We start from the raw sequence: 18,740 nt of genomic DNA on the forward strand, positions 1-18,740 counted from the left end.
AGTGTGAAGAGAGAGTGTTTGAGACAGAGAGACACAGAGTGTTGACTGGCTTTACTGTAATCCTTTCGTATTGTGGTAAGCGCGCTCTATAGAGAAACAGGTCTTAATTGCAATTTGTATTCTATCATCAAAGGAGTAGCATGAGGGCGTCTCACATAACGAGGGTTGTCTAATTGGATCATTCTATAATTAGAAAGCCGGTTTTTCAGTTTCACATGGACATATATAATTAGGATGTGGGAAGCAGCATGATTCGAGTTAAAACCTAATTCAGATGTTATCAGAGTTAATTACCCAACCAGTTAGATAAGATTAAAGTGTTCTGACGTCAATCAATCGCATCTTCTCTCCCAACAACTGATAAATTAGTTCGCCCTGAATTTGGCCATGAACCAGCCCTTCTCTCTCAACAAATTGGTCGATAATTGCCTCGTTTTGAGGCAAAATAACAGAGACACAGAAAACAAGCGAAGGACGAAAAAACCCCGTCGCCCCTCCCCTCTTTCCCTCTCTTTTTTTTGAGGGCCCCCAGTGAAAATGTATGAATACATCTATATTTTTTGTTTTTGGAAACAAAACGGACGCGTCGTGGCGCTGGGAGAAAAAAAAGAAGGGAATTCCGCAAAATTCTTTTCCTATCCATTGAAATTTGAGACGTTTTGGTTGAATGTCCATTGTCTCTTCGAGGGAGAAGCGAGGTGAAAATTAGGGAGAAATTGATTTGTTCATTGAGATTTTGGAGGCATTAGTCCATAGTTATTCAATTTCAGTCGGGGAGAGATACGCGCTGAAAGCACGCCAGGTTCTGTAAAATAACAGAGCTAAATGAGGAAATAATGATGTTGACAGGCGGTACCAGCTATAATATTGTGAAATGAAAATAAGCAAATTTGAAAATAAGTTTTGAAAAAAATTGACTTGTTGACTGATATCAGAAAATTGATAAGAGTCGTGAGAGTGATTTGTGCGTCTATAACTAAGAAGTGTGCGCTTTAATAATTATAGGTTTCCACTCGAATCTTTGATAATTGGAGTACTTTGGAAATCGAACAAGGAAGGGAGAACAAAGTAATTATGATGGATTTCGAGTCTGTTCTAGAGTTCTAGACCTTACAGATAGATCCAGATCACATGAATTATGAGATACAAATATAAGATACTGGCCACAAAATGAGAGAGGAAAAGGCATGAGTTGATGGTGGTTGTTGGCTGTGAGAAACGATAATTGGGTGCGGTTTTGCACGCGGAGAGGACGAGAGAATGGACAAATTATGGACTGATAATTAGGACAGACTGGCATACAAACATGCATTTACACATACATAATTTGTCACTTCTTCAGTAATTACGTCATGTTGTTAGTTCTAGCTCTAAAAGGCAGAAGGACAATATTTCAGAATCACGTGTTGTTAAAGCTAAACGAGCAGATAATATGATATGATGTGACGTTGAGATGTATCATCCATTCTAACCAATTTTCTTTTAATTTCTTATAAATATCATATAGAGAAACAAGAAGCTGAGAATCTCGTAATACAATGACCACCTCTGAATACTAATTAAGTTCAACCATCTGTCCTATTAATATCCGGGTACTCACTAACAATTCATCTCTTTTCTAATTATGAGCCAAACCAAATATTTACCTGATATCCGAGTCTTTTCTAGAAAACGCATGGATTTGATATATGTACAACTACATAATTAGTGAACTGGCATAGAAATGAGATTCAAGTTAGAAATGCAGCCAAGGAGAAAAATAACGAAAGACACGGGGTTTCGAAGGCGGAATGGAATGGAAACTGGTCGCCTAATTAGCCTTGATAATGAGGACACCTTCTATGCTTGGCTCAAGAGACTTGATATATATTTAGTATATTTTCAGGGCACACGACATCTTCAAATGTCTCTTTTGACTCATCTACCTTTTGAGTCATTACTAATCTTAATAAATATGTTTCTATATAAATAAGAGACTCGTTATGGGTCACCAAAAGGAAAAGAGCCGAAATGGTTAGCCTTTTCTTGGGCAAATATATAAATGAGTAAGCTTTCTGTGCGGGAGGTAAAAAGAGAAGAGGGGCCAGGTGAGGAAAAGAAGACGAAGGATGATGAAGAGACAAGCAAAACAAGAAGAACGGGCGGCACCGCCCGATATGGCTACTTACGTGGAATTTTTGGTATACATAAGTGTAATTAGACGAAGACGAAGACGAGAGGAGAAGAGAGGAGGGGATTAGGAGGAATGAAGGAGGAGGAAGGCACACCTTGAGTATATATAAGCCTGTCTAATATTTCATATATATCATTTCGTGTAATTAGTTCTTCGCTTCTTCTCCGAATAAGCAAGAATTCAAAGGAAAGGGGGCGGAGCTTGCCGTGTTGTTTCTTATTCCAAGTTTTTAGTAGTTCTGCAAGTGACCGTCTTCTCTTGAGACGGAAATCACCTAGACGACTCCAGGCAACAAGAAAAACGAAACACCGTAGTTAGTCATACTTGAAATTCAAAATCTAGTGAATACGCGTTCGCAACAGTTTCCATGAATGGTTGCTATGGTGGCTATTAGCTGAATGGATGAGTACCAAAGGTCTAGAGAGCCTGCATTGTTTTCCTCTATCTCGATATGAGAAGGCTATAATGGATTCCCTTTGGATTTTGAAGTCGTAAGGAATGAAATAATGAGGGATATTAGTTTTCAAGATTTAAAAGAGCTCCACATCAATGGAGGCTGAAGCTACAATGCTATCACGCTCATTAATTTTGTCATGAGACTAATCACAAGATGCTTCTCCTAGACTGAATGTCGTAATAATAATGAGCTGAAAACTAGGTAAACATACGAAGAGATGATACGAACAGTTGGTTGTCATGGAGTTGTAGCTAGAAGACTTCTGATAAGTTGGTCATCTGATTTACGTGCAAACACCCGGAAAGATTGGATTGGATGATCATTGAGGGAAGGGGTCTAGTGTGAGTTACCGAGTAAAATTACAGAAAAGAGTGTGTTTTTCTCAAATTTCATAGCGAAATTTCCAAGAATTACTCAGCTTCGAGTTCGGAAGAAAGGATTTTGCTCCCCATTTTTGGTGCTTACAGTACAGACCTAGATATTCATTTTTGAAACTGCCAACACTTTTTAAGACAATTCGTTCAACAAGAGACACATCTTGATAATGGGTGCATACTTCTGTGACTGAACTTCCTAATAGACATATCAGTACCATAACTCACCCTGCATATAACTAAATTAACATTTGACTCCGTAAGAAGAGTGAGAGAAATCACTGAAGATGGCACTAAGTAAGTGATGGGTGTATAATGCTGTGCACGGAGCCAATAACATGCTTCATCTTCAAGACTTCCGATTAATATTAGTATCCTCTTCTCCCTCCCCTTCACTCTACTCCGCCCCTCTTCTATATCCATGGAATTATCTCTTCTTCTTCTTCTTTGACTACTCCTGACTGCTGAGGCGACGAGGCGGCTGACCACTTTCAATAACGTGTTAATAACACTAATAATCATAATAATCATAAATATATATCTCCATGATGCGGGTGAAAAATAAATGGAAGAGACCGGTGAGAATTGAGAGATTTCTGACATGGGATTATAGATGGATGCCCGTCACCGGCTCTGGATTTTGTACCGCCGCATGTGTGGAGCCGTCGTCCTGAGTAGTGTCTGTTGAGACGAGGGACTCGTCGTGGAGCACTGGAGCAACCACAATAATTCTCTATAAGGGAAGAAATCGGAGGAGATTATAAGAGCACCTAAGCGATAATATAGGATAGATTGAAGGAAGGAAAAGAGCAAAATGCGGGGAAAGAGGTAGTGGGTTTAGTACGAGGAACCCTTTTATTGTAATTGAACACATTTTGGAATTGAAAGAAAAAGAACATGGAATTAATTGAATTTTGGAGAAATTGGGGAAGAGATTTCGAGAAAATAATGGACAAGTTAGAGTGATTCAGAGAGAAAATCAGAATCAAGAATCTGACGAAAACCTATAATTGCACTAAAACATCTCACGTTATCTTACGTAAATTCATACGAAAATCTCGCGATCATTCACTCTTTCATCACAATTTTTCAAGTCAATAAACCCATCCTAGCAAAGAAATATAATATGATACAAATCGAAGATAATCCTTCCTTAATATACACAATCCGTCGTATAATTTCGGTCAATATATACTGAAGACTCATGACTGGAATTGGTATAACTTAATTAGGGGCTTCAGAGCAAACAAGTGATTCAATTAAACACGCATTGAGACTAAAAAAGCTCACTGAAAACTTTCAGTTGAATAAAGTTAGGCAAAGTTTATTTCTGCGCCATTTTAATTATTTGTATTGAAGAAAGTTGTTTAATAAAACTAAGAATACAGAAAAAAATTTCAGTGAGACTCCAGTTTACAGGGCACAAATATTCTACTTCGAATCAAATGTAGTGAAGTTCGAAGAGACTATTTCAGACAATAATCAGAAAGTCATGTCAATTAAAATTGTGTTAATTTAACAAAACCAACAGTTTGAATTAGAATTATAAATTACGAAAAGAGTAATTTTATGGGTAAAGGTCTGCTAATCACAAAACTATTTTTCAGACAAATTCTGACCCGGATAATTACCAAAAACTTCCGAATGAAAGAGCGTTAAAGTCTCTCTTATATGTGGATACAGAGAGGTTAATTACAAAAAAATGTTCAGATATCTTTTCAGTGACACTTGTTGTTTCAACTTTTACAAGTCTTCTTATTTTAATTACTCTCATCAATGTTCAGATCGTTATATAATGTTTTATTGGGTTTGTAATTTTATAGAGGTAAAGTTTTATCTGGAACTAAAATAACTATCTAGATTTTTCGCAGAGTCTTGAACCTTCTAGTTCAATTCAAAGTCCAGAGATATGATGATTTAATGTCTAACCAATGCCATCGAATTAATTTTTTCTATAGTTTGTATTTTGTTTAACTGTTTTGTTTAACCCAAAATCTGAACATCTCTCCATTTATAGTCGTGTTAGCATTGTATCATACTGCTGCCAGGTACTTTGGGGTCTATTTTCGGAATGAGACAGGATTGTAGAAGCATGTTCGATCAGGAAAATCTTCATTTAGTTTTAGTTTTTAGAAAGTGATTTTTCGATATTTTGCAAGACAAAATTAAATCCTGGAGCTGAATAGATCTATCAAACTATGTTTCAGTTTCATTTGAACATCTTTTTAGTCTGAAACCTTCTTATTTATTTATGTATATCCCAGTTAAGGCTGATGCGCCTTCGTCGCGTTTTCTTGCGGCCGCGCCACGTGAATTCACGGGAAAACTCGTCTTCCATACAGTAACCAATCATCCCATCGTCTCCCACCCAACCTATTCTCCAAATAAATTCTCTGCAAAATCAGAAAAAACAACGTATGTGTAAGAATTGGCGGAGAGCGCCTCTGGCGGCGCCGCCCGTCTTACAAATTGATGGCATCAGGTAGACGATGTAAGTGAAAATAGTATAGAAGACTGAGTGATTTAGACACTGAAAACGCCTGGTGCCACCACACGCCATCTCTTCTCTTCTTTCTTCTTTTTGCTTCATTTTTCTTTCTTCTTTTCAGTGACTGACGCCATTTTTCTTTTTTGCAATATGTCTTCGTTGAAAGGAATGTGTTCGAAAAAGGTACAACTGACCTAATTAACCTGTCGTCTTCTTCAGAATTTTATAAAATAGTAACGATAATAGTAGTATGAAGACAGTGGCCGTGATACCTGTTTTTAAGATCATCTCGTAAAGTTTTGTTGAGCAAAGAGTACTGTAACTTCGGGAAATGTGTCACACAGAAGCTCGAAGTATAGAACAACAACTCCAGAGAATTTTCGGATTCCTTTTAACAGCGTAGCACCAAACCCTCCTAAAATTTGTTACTGTAGATCACAGGTACAGTGTCCTAGACCTGATAATTATTTCTCTACAGCCCCTTCACCAATATCCTTCCTCAAGTCACCATTCATTTTACTCCATCATCCAAATAACGTCTTCTAACGTATTCTTCCAACGCCGCCGCCGACGCCACCGCCGGTGTCAACCCCCATTTCTTCACCCATCTCTTCTCATCTCTCCACCGCTCCCGATTCTACAAATTGTGTCGTCTCCTTGAGATACCCGCCCCGATAGAACAGAAAGGTATGGAAAAATGAACCGAAAAATTGTTTCGCAAAAAAAAAAGAAACACCACACCGAGAAAAGAAAAGCGACCTTTCGAGTGAGAGAGAGACAGATTTTGGCGCAGTGCCGCCCCGGTGGTCTCGCAATGTTTGCCCCCTTTTTAGTATTCCTCGTCAAGGCGCCCACCTCTCGTTTTTTTCGATCCTCTCAAAAACTTTTCTCTATTTTTCTATTTTTCTGTGTCACCTAGACATGGACACCAATGGAGAATAGGGAGCAACACAATATAAAAACATGGGAGGGCTCTCCAATTGTGAAAATCATGGGTGACTAACAATAAGGCATGACCAGAGAGGACTGGAAAGTGAGAAACTGTGTTTTGGGTGAAGAATATTGCAGAATGGGGAGGATGGATCGAAAAATCTATTATCTCGAATGATGTGCTCCCTGTGATATGTGTTCCTCCCGATAATTTTCATGGACCAGGACCACAATCCGGATCAATCATCAAACATCTCAAAGCGTCTTGCCGCATGGCTCAAGTGTTATCCAGCACACCAAGCACAAGAAGAAAAAAAGAAAAGTTTTCCCACCAATAATGATGTCTGACCTAACTAACTAACTCTTCTCTCCTCCCAAAGTCTTTATCCTCCCACCAAAAGAGGAGACTTTTCAGGAGCTTTGGCGCCGTGAGCCTCCCCCAACATACACGTAGAGAGTCCTCTTCGCTTCTCCTTCCTGTTTCTTCTTCTCTTCTTTTCCTTTTTTGCGCCGCGTCCCCTGCTCCAGTGTGCTCGGCGCCGTCCGTGTGTCGTTGGCTCACCACACACCAATGCACGCAGGAGTGAGAGAGACACCCAACACAACGCCAATGGGAGACCACCTCACCTCTTCTCCTTTTTTTCTGCTCCCGTTTTTTTTGCGGAGGCGACGACGTCTTCCAACACCCACCACATCTTCTCTCGGGCAGAGACTGCTGGTCAGAAGGTTGGGTCGTGGTTTTTAGGATCTTGGTCTAAAAAATATTCTCCAGAAGATTCTTTGTAAATAGGTGTATCTATCGTCATCAATACATTTAGTTTGAGTCTATAATTATTTTTCATTCTTCTCCAAAAAGATTTCTTACCTTCCTAAAAATTCTTCTTTAATTTGGAAAAAGGAATGGGCCGAACCGGGGATTGAACCCGGGACCTCTCGCACCCAAAGCGAGAATCATACCACTAGACCATTCGGCCACCACAGGTAGTTGGCGTGCGGACCGCATGCGGATTCAGTCCCATTTTTCGTCCATATAGAGTCCGCAGCGGAAATTTGGTCCGCTGCGGACTCTATATGGGCGCAGCGTGGACTTCGGGAAAAGAGGTGGAAGTGGGCGGCAGGCGTCCGCGCGCGGACCGTATATGGGCGCGCTGGCCGCGGCCGTGGCATGCAGCAGGTCTTCCAAAGCTCTCGGACTTCTCTCGGATAATGATAATTTTTTATCATTTACGGAGTTTTTACGTTTCTTTCCCTATTTTTGGAAAGTTTCGCTTTACTTTATGTTTTTCTCTATTGAAATTTCTCCTTATTAATTTTTTTCGTGAAAAATTCTTGCATTTTACTGTGAATGATCAAACAATTATTGTGTTTTCAGTCAGTCCGTTGGCCCCCAAAAAGAGAAGAAGCGGCGATAGCTGAAATGGAATCAATTCATCGATTTCCTCAAAGGTTTGTGATAATATTCAGCATTTTATATTCAAAATAAGTTTTTTTCAGTTAGGAAATTAGATAAAATTGGCCAGAACTACTTTCACAAGCACGACATATGTTTTCGTCCGGAGGGAAGAAACCATTTTCGAAAGTAAGTTAACTGAATAATTATGTTTTATTCAGCAAGTAATTTATTTTTTTCAGAAATACAAAGGGAAAGCCGGAAATCAACGACTGAAAACTGCTTCTACGACAATTGGATTTCGATGGATTTCAAGGACACGGCTGGCGGACAAATTTGTAATTTCTAAGTAATTTGTTGTGTCTTCCTTCTTATTTTTACCATTTTTAATGTTCCTTTTATCTTTCTTTAAATAAAATAGTAATTTTATCTCTATTCTTCTTTGTTAAATGACGATCTCAACCGGAAAACAAAGTAGGGAGAGGGACTGGCGGTGCGAGCGACTACGTCCGCGCGCGGACTCAAAACGGACCGTATACGGACCACATACAATCCTCTGCGAATTCGTGCTGAGTCCACGCGCGGCCCATATATCGCCCATATTGCGTCCGTGGCGGACGACCTGTGACGAGATTCCATGATTCCAATAGAAATAGGAATTCTGATGTCTCCATCTTCCGCGCCGTCTGAACAATACTTCCGCGTTAAGTCAATAAAAGCGTTGCGTTCACACCTAATAGTCTAATCGAATGGAGTGTGTATTGGCAGTGGAAGCGACGTATTTATCAGTGGGAACATTAGAAGGAACTGTTTGAAAAAATTAAGAAACTACTAGGTTTCTGAATTGGTAACCAGGTAAATATAGGCACCTAATGGCGGGATCCTTTGGTAGTCAGAATCATTCGAGAAGACTAGATCCAGATTTTTTCTCTCGTTTAAAAAATACCTCTATTTGATAATAAATTTTAGAACATTTTGTGCTCTTTTTGAAATTTGAGAGGGCGATTCCAGAGTTTCCAAATTCCAGAGCTGCCAATCTTCAGTTTTGAGATCAAGAAGATTCAGAAGGTGTTTCAGCCTCCAACACTCGCCAAAGAACATCACCTCAGGTATCTTTCTTCTTTTTCTGATTCAGAAACTCGAGATTATGAAAAGCTATACCTAGTTCTAGACGGTACACTTGATCTGAATCCAATCCGCTACCATCTCGTTCTTCTGATCTTCTAGATCCTTCTGATTCCACCGTCACTCTCCCCACTTTCGAGTTGAATCGTCGTTAGTTCATTGTTCCCCCCAATAACTTTTTCAACTTATAAATATTGCTTTCTATCCCCAATTTTTGTGAGTGTGTCCCGATTCCACAGTGTTTGGAAGGGGTCTGGTGTCGCCAACAGATTTTTTGCTGCTGCTGCGGCGACGGCGGTCGGTGACGAGGTCTTCCGTGTGTGTGTGTGTGTGTGTGAGAAAGAAAGTGTGTGTGCGGGAGCCTTTCCCGCAAACTCCTTACATTTGAAATCAGGAAATAGTGTTGATCCGGAGGAGTGTCTGCCAGAGACTAAGGGAGACACCCGCGCCCTCTTTTCCCTCCCGTCGCCACTCTTCTCTCCTCCTCTAGACCTCCCAACAATCCATTGTCATTGTCTGAATGTCTATTAGTTTTCCAACACTATTTCCCGCACCATTCCTCTACTTTCTCTGTCTATGTGTATGAATTGTTGGAGGGACACTGTTGTGTCATAACACAAACACAGAGACAGTATGGTGTCGGGTCGGGCGCGCCCTTCCATCCATTCTCCCTTTCTCTCTAACTTTTCAAATGTTCTATTTTCATATTTTTATGATCACCTACTCCGTTTCCCCCGTTGATGAGGGTTACGGTACTTACCTCACTTCGCAAAAGAGCACACTTGCATCACCTACCGTAGTCCACCCATCTCTTGCTCCTCCTAAAAGTCATAGTCTACCCAGTTTTCCCACACTTCACCAATTCAGCGTCTTCTTTTTGTCTTCTTTTTCTCCTTTCAACATATTCAATTTTTCGGTTTCTCTTCGTTATTTCCCCAATAAAGAAAGCACTAAATAGATTCATTGGTGAAAAAAGAAGAGAAGAAGAAGGAAAAAGAGATATAGTCTCAGTGTATACTCAGCATTAAATCTTCTTACAAAATGAGAGAAAAAAGGAAAAAAAGATAATTGGATAGGGTGAAGAGGAGGGATGAATGAGCAGAGGATTCGTTTCAGTTGGTTATTGGATTCTAGGATTCTAGGTCTCTGGAGTAATTTCAAGAAGATGGCGGCCTAGAAATACCACTGGTTGGAAAACTAGTCCAAGCTCATTGGTTCCCATTCCTCGAATCGCAACATCCAATTTTACACCTTTCCCTCTCCCTAAAACGTCCTTCAACCCCCATTTTCCATTCGAATACAACCCAAAAACTTACAAATTTCCTTTTAATTCGAATCACACCTGCGTGGCGATTGCGCCACACACAAACACTCCCTTGATCCAATTCTCTCTTTCCCTCTCGTTCATTTCCAAAAAAAACGTTTTGTAAATTCTCGTATGGTTTTTTTGTGTGTATCTCCACACATGTCTATTGCCTATCTCGAAAGACACCTGCCGCGGGGCGAGATTCGCCAAATTGATTCTCACGGCGCCACGTAATATTGAGGTGGCCTCCTCTCCTCCATTCTCGATGACTACCCGCAATTTGACATGTTTCAATTTTTGGTTAGGAGAGAAGCGAGGTAATATTGAGAGGTAATTGGAGGCAAAGTCAGGGACACGAGAGGGTTTCAGGAATTATGGTTAGTAGTCCACTGGGTTACTGTAGCCGTAGAAGGCGGCAGATGGCTCAATCTGATTTTTCTAGAACAGGAATGTCTTGAAACTTTTGGTTGATCCGGCAATGAGATGATTATTCAACTGAAATTCGGAATGACTGTATCTATCATAACCTTCCAGATCAGCAACTGACACAAATGGGATTCATTTCTGTTGAGAATCTATGTACCTCAATATTTTTATAAAAAAGGAAACTTGTTAACATAATTTAGTAAGGCTAGTACTCACTGGTTAACCAGCTGGTTCACTACTACGTCTAATTGTAGACTAGCTTCTCAATAGAGCGCGATTGCATTGCGCAGCTGTGGACCTCCGTGAACTGTCCACCTAAATTGATGTCTGAGTTCTAGTATTTCAATCCATTCTCCACAATTTAATTCAGAATTTCTTCGGAGTCTTGGTGACCACCATCTCCATCATGGCAGGCTTTCCTTTCCCCAACTTTTTTCAGGTTTTCAGACCCTGTCGACTTCTTTTTTCCCTCTTCAATTCCAGAAGTTCGGATCATAAAACCACACAATTCGCCCACCTTCGATTCCCTTCGACCGGTGTCTTGTCTCTCCCTAAAACGATGTTTACTTCCCTCCCTCTCTCCTTGGCCTTCTTCCCTTTTCTCCTTCCACCTACTCCCGACGGGCGAAACGAATCTGCGCTTCTCTCTCACTCACTTCACTGCGCCCTCCCCTCCAATTCCTCTACCCATCATCATCCACACTCTCTCACCCTTCACAACGTGGCGCGATCATTTGGGTGTAGTAGTATACAGGACATAGAAAGAAAGAGAGAATCAGGGGATCGGAGACATTAGAGACACCCTATACCTTCCATCGCCTCGCCCCCCGACGATATTTGCAAAGTGATGATGAAGTCGGTTGTGCGCCTCTCTTTTGTCGCCCCGTGGGTCTCTCTGGGTCTCGTAACGAAAAGAGAAAGACACCAAGAGGTCACAGTTACGTTTGCAGAATCATTTCAATCCATTTCACCCACCTATCTTCTCTATTGCTTTTCCTTCTCTCCTTCTTCTTCTTTCTTTTTCTTTTTCTTCGCCCGTGGGTGTCTATCTCTTTTTCTCTGGAATCTCTTCGTCTCAAGTACTATTTTCTTATCATTCACTCCCAATCACTTCACTACTTTTGTCTCCCTACTTATTTTACCACCACCCAACAGCCGTTTCACAACTTACACGATCTCCCAGACCTACCGTATCCTTCCTCTTTTTCTTCTTCTTTTTCTTTCTCATAAGAAGATTTTCTTCTTTTTTTCAGAACCTGACACACACAATGTATGTCTTGCTCAACTTGAAAGATGACAAAATGCTCCAGAATGTGGTGCAATTATTAGTGAGTTTTCCTTGTCCGATTCATTTCCAAAATCTCAATTCCAGTTTGCCCACGGACACCGCCAACTCTCGATTGGCGAATCCATCGAGAATTTGTGTCCAACCTGTGAGAAAACGTCATTAAACCAAGCAACTTCTGCCGTGACATCCTCCACCACGTCACCAACAACACCGTGCACACCGCCGAGAGCAACATCATCGTCGTCGATGGCAGCGGGTTCTCCCACGTATTCTACAGTAACCAGTGCGGCGGTCGTGGTGCCAAAACTCTCGTCGCCGAAGAGGGAATTCGTGTGCTCAACGCCGATTAAGAATGGAATGTCGGATGCTAAGGTGAGATTTTGATCTGGTTTTCAAACTTTTGAGTTGAATAAAATTATACAAAAAAGTAGAAAATCTAACTTATTACAGTTCTTTTTTCAGTCCCACCTGAAAAGGCCTTACGTCCCAATATCTCCAATCCTCCCTCACCGTGCTCCACAAGACATGCAGAAGTATGAAGACGTCAGTGTAAAAGAGGAGCCAAGTGACGAAGGAAACGAAGATCCAGACTTGTCAGTTGATGTGGATGAAGATCTCGAAGAAGATCTCACACTTGGTCAAGATATCACACTCAGCCAAGCACTGGAACTCTTTGATCGAGTAAGTTTTCCTCAGACAATTCTTGATCATATCCTGAATTTAGACAATATTCCAGGAGCCACGTTCGAAAAAGCCAAAAGCCGAAGAGCCATTTGGAGAGCTCTATCAGTGTCAACTGTGTAAAAAGAGCATATCCAGGCATGGACAATACGCGAACCTTCTGAATCATTTGTCACGTCACGCACGTCTTCATGCATCGAAGAAACAGTATTGTTGTCCGAAGTGTGGAGCGAGTTTCACAAGAAGATATCTGGCATCGACTCATATCAAGGATGCTCATCATGAGGAGAAACTTCAGCCACATGACTTCGCGTGAGTTTATTTTCTAAAATTCTTTTTTCAAAAATTCGAAAATCTAGTCAATTGAAATGAAAAAGATAAAAACTTCCGATTTTTCAGTGTTGAACTCCGCGAAGAATACCGTAAACTTCTGGAGATGTGCTTTCCTGGTGCTGATAACCGCCGAAAACAGCAACAAGCTCAGTCGCAGGCGACAAAAGACTCAATTCTGAATATTCTATCAGATGATAGCGGAGTTTCAGTCAACGATTCATCCGATTTGAACATTTCTGTTGGAAACGAAAAAATCGAAGTTTACGTTGGCGCCGGTGATGATGATGATCACGATCAGGATTCTTCATAATGATTTTTTTTGCATTTTTTCTTGTTTTGTTCAGCATTTTGAAAATTTTCTAGCTTCGGTTTCTCAGGGTGCCCGTTTTCTTTTTGGTGATATCCCATTTTTCTACAAAATCTCTTTCTTTTCAATTTTCTCATCTCAAGCAATTTGAATCAAAACCCCCTCTCCTCAAACCTGTGATATTCTTGCAATTCTTAGTCATTTTTTGTTTCCAGGTTCCTTTTCTCTTTCTCTTTTCATATTTATTCTCGTTAGAATAGTACTTTTGATGATCATACTAATTTTTGTTTCCGAGGATTTATTGTGAGAACGACGGGTGATCTTGGATTTTTCAGTCCGTTTTTTAGTTTTTTCTTGATTTTTCTTTTCCTCGTAACAGCTGGTCTCTGAGCCGTGCCTTGCTTTTGGTGTGATAATTTTTTTCAGATGGTCTGTTGAATAAAATTTCAATTCTTTTCATTGAAAATCAAGAGGAATTTTTGTGAGAAAGCCATGTGTGAAAACTCAGAGAAAAAGTGCGCGGCGCCCCTGCATCTCTCGTAAAACGACACGCTCCGCCCCCTTTTCTGCGCCATGAATTATTTTACCCGATTTTTCAAAAAATAAACTTTCTTTTTGTTTATTTTTCCAATTTTCTTTTCAACTTTTCTCAAAATTATCAGGCTTATATTTCTGGATTCTAGTGTTGTACTCGTGCTTGTTTCAATGTCACTGATTAGTCGGCTTGCGCCTAGTGACCGAACAAAGTTCGTATAAGCAGTTTTAGAAGAAGCACGTGGTTTACACGTGAAAATGCGGAAAAAGCCAGAGTAAACGGATAGAAATCATCATTGTGACCACGTTTTTGTTGTCTTGTAAACTAAACTAAGATATTGCTGTTTTGATGAATTTTATGTAACTTTCGGTTACTTTTCGATATTAAAAATTGAAAGGGGTCTGTTAGAAAGTTTCCTTTTCTTTTCTATAAATTTTTCGGAGATTTTTAAAGCTCTTAATACTTACCAATCACTTTTCTGTTTATTGCAAAGATCAATTCGTCAAATGCTTTGTACCCTGAGTACTCGAGAAGATTTTCCCAGTGTTTCACTTTGATTCTTCGTGTATCCTTCTTCGATATTGCTTCTAGGTCATAGACAAACAAGATCTGACACTTACTGTTGCGAGAAATGGTTTCATCACTTTCTTAAGCTCCGCCCAGTTACAGATCACGTGAAGACATTCTATGTTTAGAACAGCTGCAACTGTCGATCGCGCATTTGAGCCTGTTTTCGACAAAGAAGGCCTGGTTGACATCATTTTTGTATCAAGCAACGAGTTTCTTCCATTTCTTCGGGAGTGAGTTTTCGAGAACTTTGACTTACTATTAGAAACTTGGAAATAGTTAGTTTTGCCGAAGAAGCGAAGAATGGAAATTCAGTGATCTTTCAGACAGAGAATGAATGATAAATAATTGCCAATTTGTCCGTTCTTATCATTTGCAGTTCGTTTTGTCTTCATCTCTGCTCCTCTCCGACTCTATATGACCCACCGATCTCCGTCAACATTGTCGCCATTCTCTTCTTCAGTCATTTTGTCAGTTCCACAGTCACATGTCCTCTCGTTTTTACCCCGCAGACGTTCTTCTATGTTTTTATTCTCGCACAATTGGTCGAGAAACATAAGAACACACAGGGACACGTGCCCCAAGTGTTGACCTATTCGAGAATTATAGATGGAGAGAAATCCTCAGTTTTATTTCTGTCGATAGGTATTTCCTCGGGAATCTTGTCTCTCATATTGTGAAAATTCCGCTGAATTTCAGTAGAATCTTGATTAATGGTTCTTGCTGTCACTCTGTCAGAGCACAACACTGGAAAGCGGCTGGTGTTTACCATCGTATTTTCCTTTTTGTCAGAGTTGTTTATTGCTGCTGAACATGACCTCTTGTTGTGAAAGAAGTGCAAACTTTCTGTTATATTTTGAGTTTCAATATAGAAAGAAGAAAGTTATCGGATTTTGAAACTTTTGTTTCCCATTTGAGTACGAAAACAGTAAAAAGCCGCAAATATATATTTTTTTGTTGGTATTTTCCGTTTTGGTTTGCACCGTCCTGACATTTCTTTCTGTTAAGATATGCGACTAAAGTTTTAATGGATAAAATAAGAAAAACGGATATTCAACTTATCCCTTTTGAAAACAATTTGAACTCAATAAACGGAAGGCGAAACCTTTGGCAACATTTTTGAAACGTTCTTTCCTCTTCGTCACAGCTTTCCGACCACTTGTCTTCATTTTTTGCTTTACTCAGGTGCCATTTGCTCTCTGGAGCATCCGCTATATCATCGTAGTCCATTTGAACCTCCAAGTGTTTAGTTTAGTAGAACTTGCTAACCACGTTGCTTTCCTCCCACCGAAGACACACTCAACGTGTTTCACTCACCAATTTGAACGTTCTCTGATCGCCCTTCTTCGAAAGAAAAGAAGGGAAAAGCGCTACACTTACGGGCGGTCATTTTTAATTTTATTGCCAGTCTACCGTTATCATTTCCAGTTTAAGAGAGCAGTACAAAGTTCTGAAAGTTTGTCAAATCACGAGTTTGGTTCGGAGAGTTGAAACAAAACTTTGTAAAAAGTTGGAAAGTGATTTGAATCACGTGAAATTACTTGTGAACGCCACGATCGCACCAAGAGATCGCAGACAGTCAGAAGAGACAAAAATTTGTTGAATTCATGTTGCAATGAGACTTTTCTCTTTCTCACTCTATCTACACAGTTCACACGGCATGGTCAGTTCGTTGTGGGAGTTATCGAAGTATACTCATGATGCAAATTTTATTCAAAATGAATAGGTCAAATTCAGTTGCTAGATGATATAAAGTTATATGTTTCCAATTTTGAAAGTTTGGTCTTTTAGTTCTATTTTCTTCCTCGATTGTTTTTGTTCCATCACCACCACCACAATCACCATCTCGTTATCATCACATGAGTACAACACTTCGTCCTCCTCCTTTCGTTTTTCCTCCTGCAACAAGGGGCCTGCTGCTTCTTCACACTGTGTTCTTCTTCTCTTTTTTATTTAGTTGCCTCTTTCGCCCTCCACGTGATTGTTGTGTGATCCTGATTGGTGATTAAAAAAGTGACTTTTGCAAAGGTTAAAATAGATTCGAATCGTTGAATCAAAAAACTACTTCTCAAAATTAAATTGACTGATTCTTCTTCCGCTGTGTTTCTATTTTTACTGTATCTCAAATCCCAAAACTTTGAAATGTTTATATTCGTTTTCAGAGCCGCCATTCGAACTGCTCTGCACACCTGAATCACCCGTCTCATCGCCACAATTCGGCGGCAAAATTTGGCTCTTCGGGCCACCTGACTTATCTGCGGCGTCTAACAACTTGTCGTCGTGGCCACGCTGCGGAATCGGAAGTTATCTGAAAACGAATTCAAAGTGGAGGATAATCAGGGAAGAATATCAAGAATCATCGAAAGATGTTCATGGATCGAGAAGCCGCAATTCACTTCATCGGCGGTGCAGTCGGAGGAACTGTCGGGACAGGAATCACATGTCCACTGGAAGTTGTGAAGACACGAATGCAATCGTCACGCGGGCTTGATACTCAATCAGGACCAAGTACTTCTTCAGGAAGTAGCTCTTCAACAAAATCATCGTCGTCCTCGTCGTCGGCCAAATCGAGTGGATTCTTCAAATCGGTAATTTCGCAGAGAAATGGTTTCGGTTCGTTTTTATTCGAATTGCTGAGATTTGAAAATTTTGTTTCAGGCTCGAATTTCCGTGGTGGGCAGTTCGCATTGGATAGAATTTTCAATGGAGGAAGCTTTGCTGCGTTCTCCAAAGCCAATATCTTCAACCAATGTAATCCTTTTTCAGTTATTATTCTACAAATATTTTTATCGTATTATGCCTGAAATCATAGACATCGAAAGTCATAAGTACGGTATAAATGAGCATTGCAATCTCAATTTTCAAATTTTCAGTTTCCAATCCAACAGCATCTTCTCTAGTTCAATATTGTGTACGAAATCTTTCAACCAACTCAACGCCGACACAAGTACAGCCTAGACGGGGAACTATCGTTTTCAAATACATAAGGTAAATTGATTAATCAAACGATTTTCTGTAAAAAAAAGTTAATTTCAGACAAGTCGTCAAAACTGAAGGCATCGGTGCACTCTACAAAGGTCTAATACCGAATTTGATTGGAGTGGCGCCTTCCAAGTAGGCATCAATATCACTTTAAGCTTCTAACATTTTGTTCTGTGCTTCAGAGCCGTTTACTTCTACACCTACTCCACATCGAAACGGTTCTGGAATGAATCGGAAGTTTTGATCCCTAATTCGGCCATCGTACACATGGTGTCAGCAGGATCTGCCGGGTTTGTAGCCGCTTCCGCTGTAAACCCGATTTGGTTGGTGAAGACACGTCTCCAGCTACATCAAGGACATATTGGTATTTGGCAGATGATAAAGAGAGTTTACAAACGAGAAGGGCTCAAAGGATTCTACAAAGTGAGTTTTTGTAATAAACGTTCGATTTTTATTTGAAAATCGTTCAGGGTGTGACAGCTTCGTACGCTGGAGTTTCCGAGACGATGATCCAATTTTGTATATATGAATATTTCCGTGGAATGTTACTCAGCGAAGCAAACGAAATGGACAAGAGGAAAATGGATTTCCTGAATTTCATGGTAGCTGGTGGATCGGCAAAGTTTATCGCTTGTGTTGTCGCATATCCTCATGAGGTCGTTCGCACGCGTCTTCGTGAAGAGACTGGAACCTCACGTGGATTCTTCAAAACACTTTATCAACTTTATAAAGAGGGGCACCGTGCAATGTATCGAGGACTATCAGTGCAGGTAAACATTCTTATTTTAGAATTTTCAATAGAATATTTTCGTTTTTCAGCTGATGCGCACTGTTCCCAACACAGCAATCACAATGGGCACATACGAATTCGTCGTTTACATGCTACACCATCTCTAGAGAATTGACGCTTTCGCCCTTCCTCCTTTCCATTTCATTTCCAAGCTTAATTCCAGCAAAATGATCTTTTGTTGCAGATCATATCAATCCAAATCTATCATTTTTCCTCTTCATTTTTCTCTAATTGATTCCTTTGTTTTCTCACTATATTTATTCGCTTTTTGAAGAATGTAATTATTTTCTCTTTTCCTCTAACGTTTCTAGATGTTCCGAGCGTATTTTTTCTCAAAATTTAATCTGAATTTATGTTCAGATTATTCTCATCTTTGTTTGTTTTGTTGAAAGCCCTCTGAAAATCAACCCATTGAACTTCATTCAGTTTTTGTTTCTGTTTTTCTTCATCTTTCCACTACCGGCGCTATTCTTCCTCAACTCTTCCGGTCGCTTCCAAAAATGATTGTGTGCTCTTTTGAATCTTCCTTCCCATTTACTTTTTCTTTCTTCTCCGGTTATCCGGCGGGTTGTTCTTCGTTGCTGCTGC

General features: G+C 40.1%; 3 protein-coding genes across 3 annotated transcripts; 2 read left to right on the forward strand and 1 right to left on the reverse strand.

Moving 5' to 3' along the window:
- Positions 1–11,937: 11,937 nt before the first annotated feature.
- On the forward strand, positions 11,938–13,281 carry GCK72_005211 (uncharacterized protein; the record flags this gene model as incomplete). The annotated part of the gene is made up of 5 exons (XM_053725084.1): positions 11,938–11,997; positions 12,042–12,329; positions 12,420–12,638; positions 12,682–12,950; positions 13,038–13,281. The coding sequence occupies 5 exons, from the start codon at positions 11,938–11,940 to the stop codon at positions 13,279–13,281; spliced, it is 1,080 nt and encodes a 359-aa protein (XP_053589278.1).
- Positions 12,032–14,574, reverse strand: GCK72_005212 (uncharacterized protein; the record flags this gene model as incomplete). Its single annotated transcript, XM_053725085.1, has 4 exons — positions 12,032–12,324; positions 13,060–13,146; positions 14,281–14,386; positions 14,434–14,574. The coding sequence occupies 4 exons, from the start codon at positions 14,572–14,574 to the stop codon at positions 12,032–12,034; spliced, it is 627 nt and encodes a 208-aa protein (XP_053589279.1).
- Positions 14,575–16,746: 2,172 nt separating this feature from the next.
- Positions 16,747–18,259, forward strand: GCK72_005213 (uncharacterized protein; the record flags this gene model as incomplete). The annotated part of the gene is made up of 7 exons (XM_003116913.2): positions 16,747–16,993; positions 17,039–17,131; positions 17,254–17,368; positions 17,417–17,494; positions 17,545–17,785; positions 17,833–18,132; positions 18,182–18,259. 7 exons carry the CDS (start codon positions 16,747–16,749, stop codon positions 18,257–18,259), a joined length of 1,152 nt encoding a protein of 383 aa, XP_003116961.2.
- Positions 18,260–18,740: the final 481 nt, after the last annotated feature.

This window comes from Caenorhabditis remanei, chromosome II (genome assembly GCF_010183535.1).
Source record: "Caenorhabditis remanei strain PX506 chromosome II, whole genome shotgun sequence".
NCBI classification, from domain to species: Eukaryota; Metazoa; Nematoda; class Chromadorea; order Rhabditida; family Rhabditidae; genus Caenorhabditis; species Caenorhabditis remanei.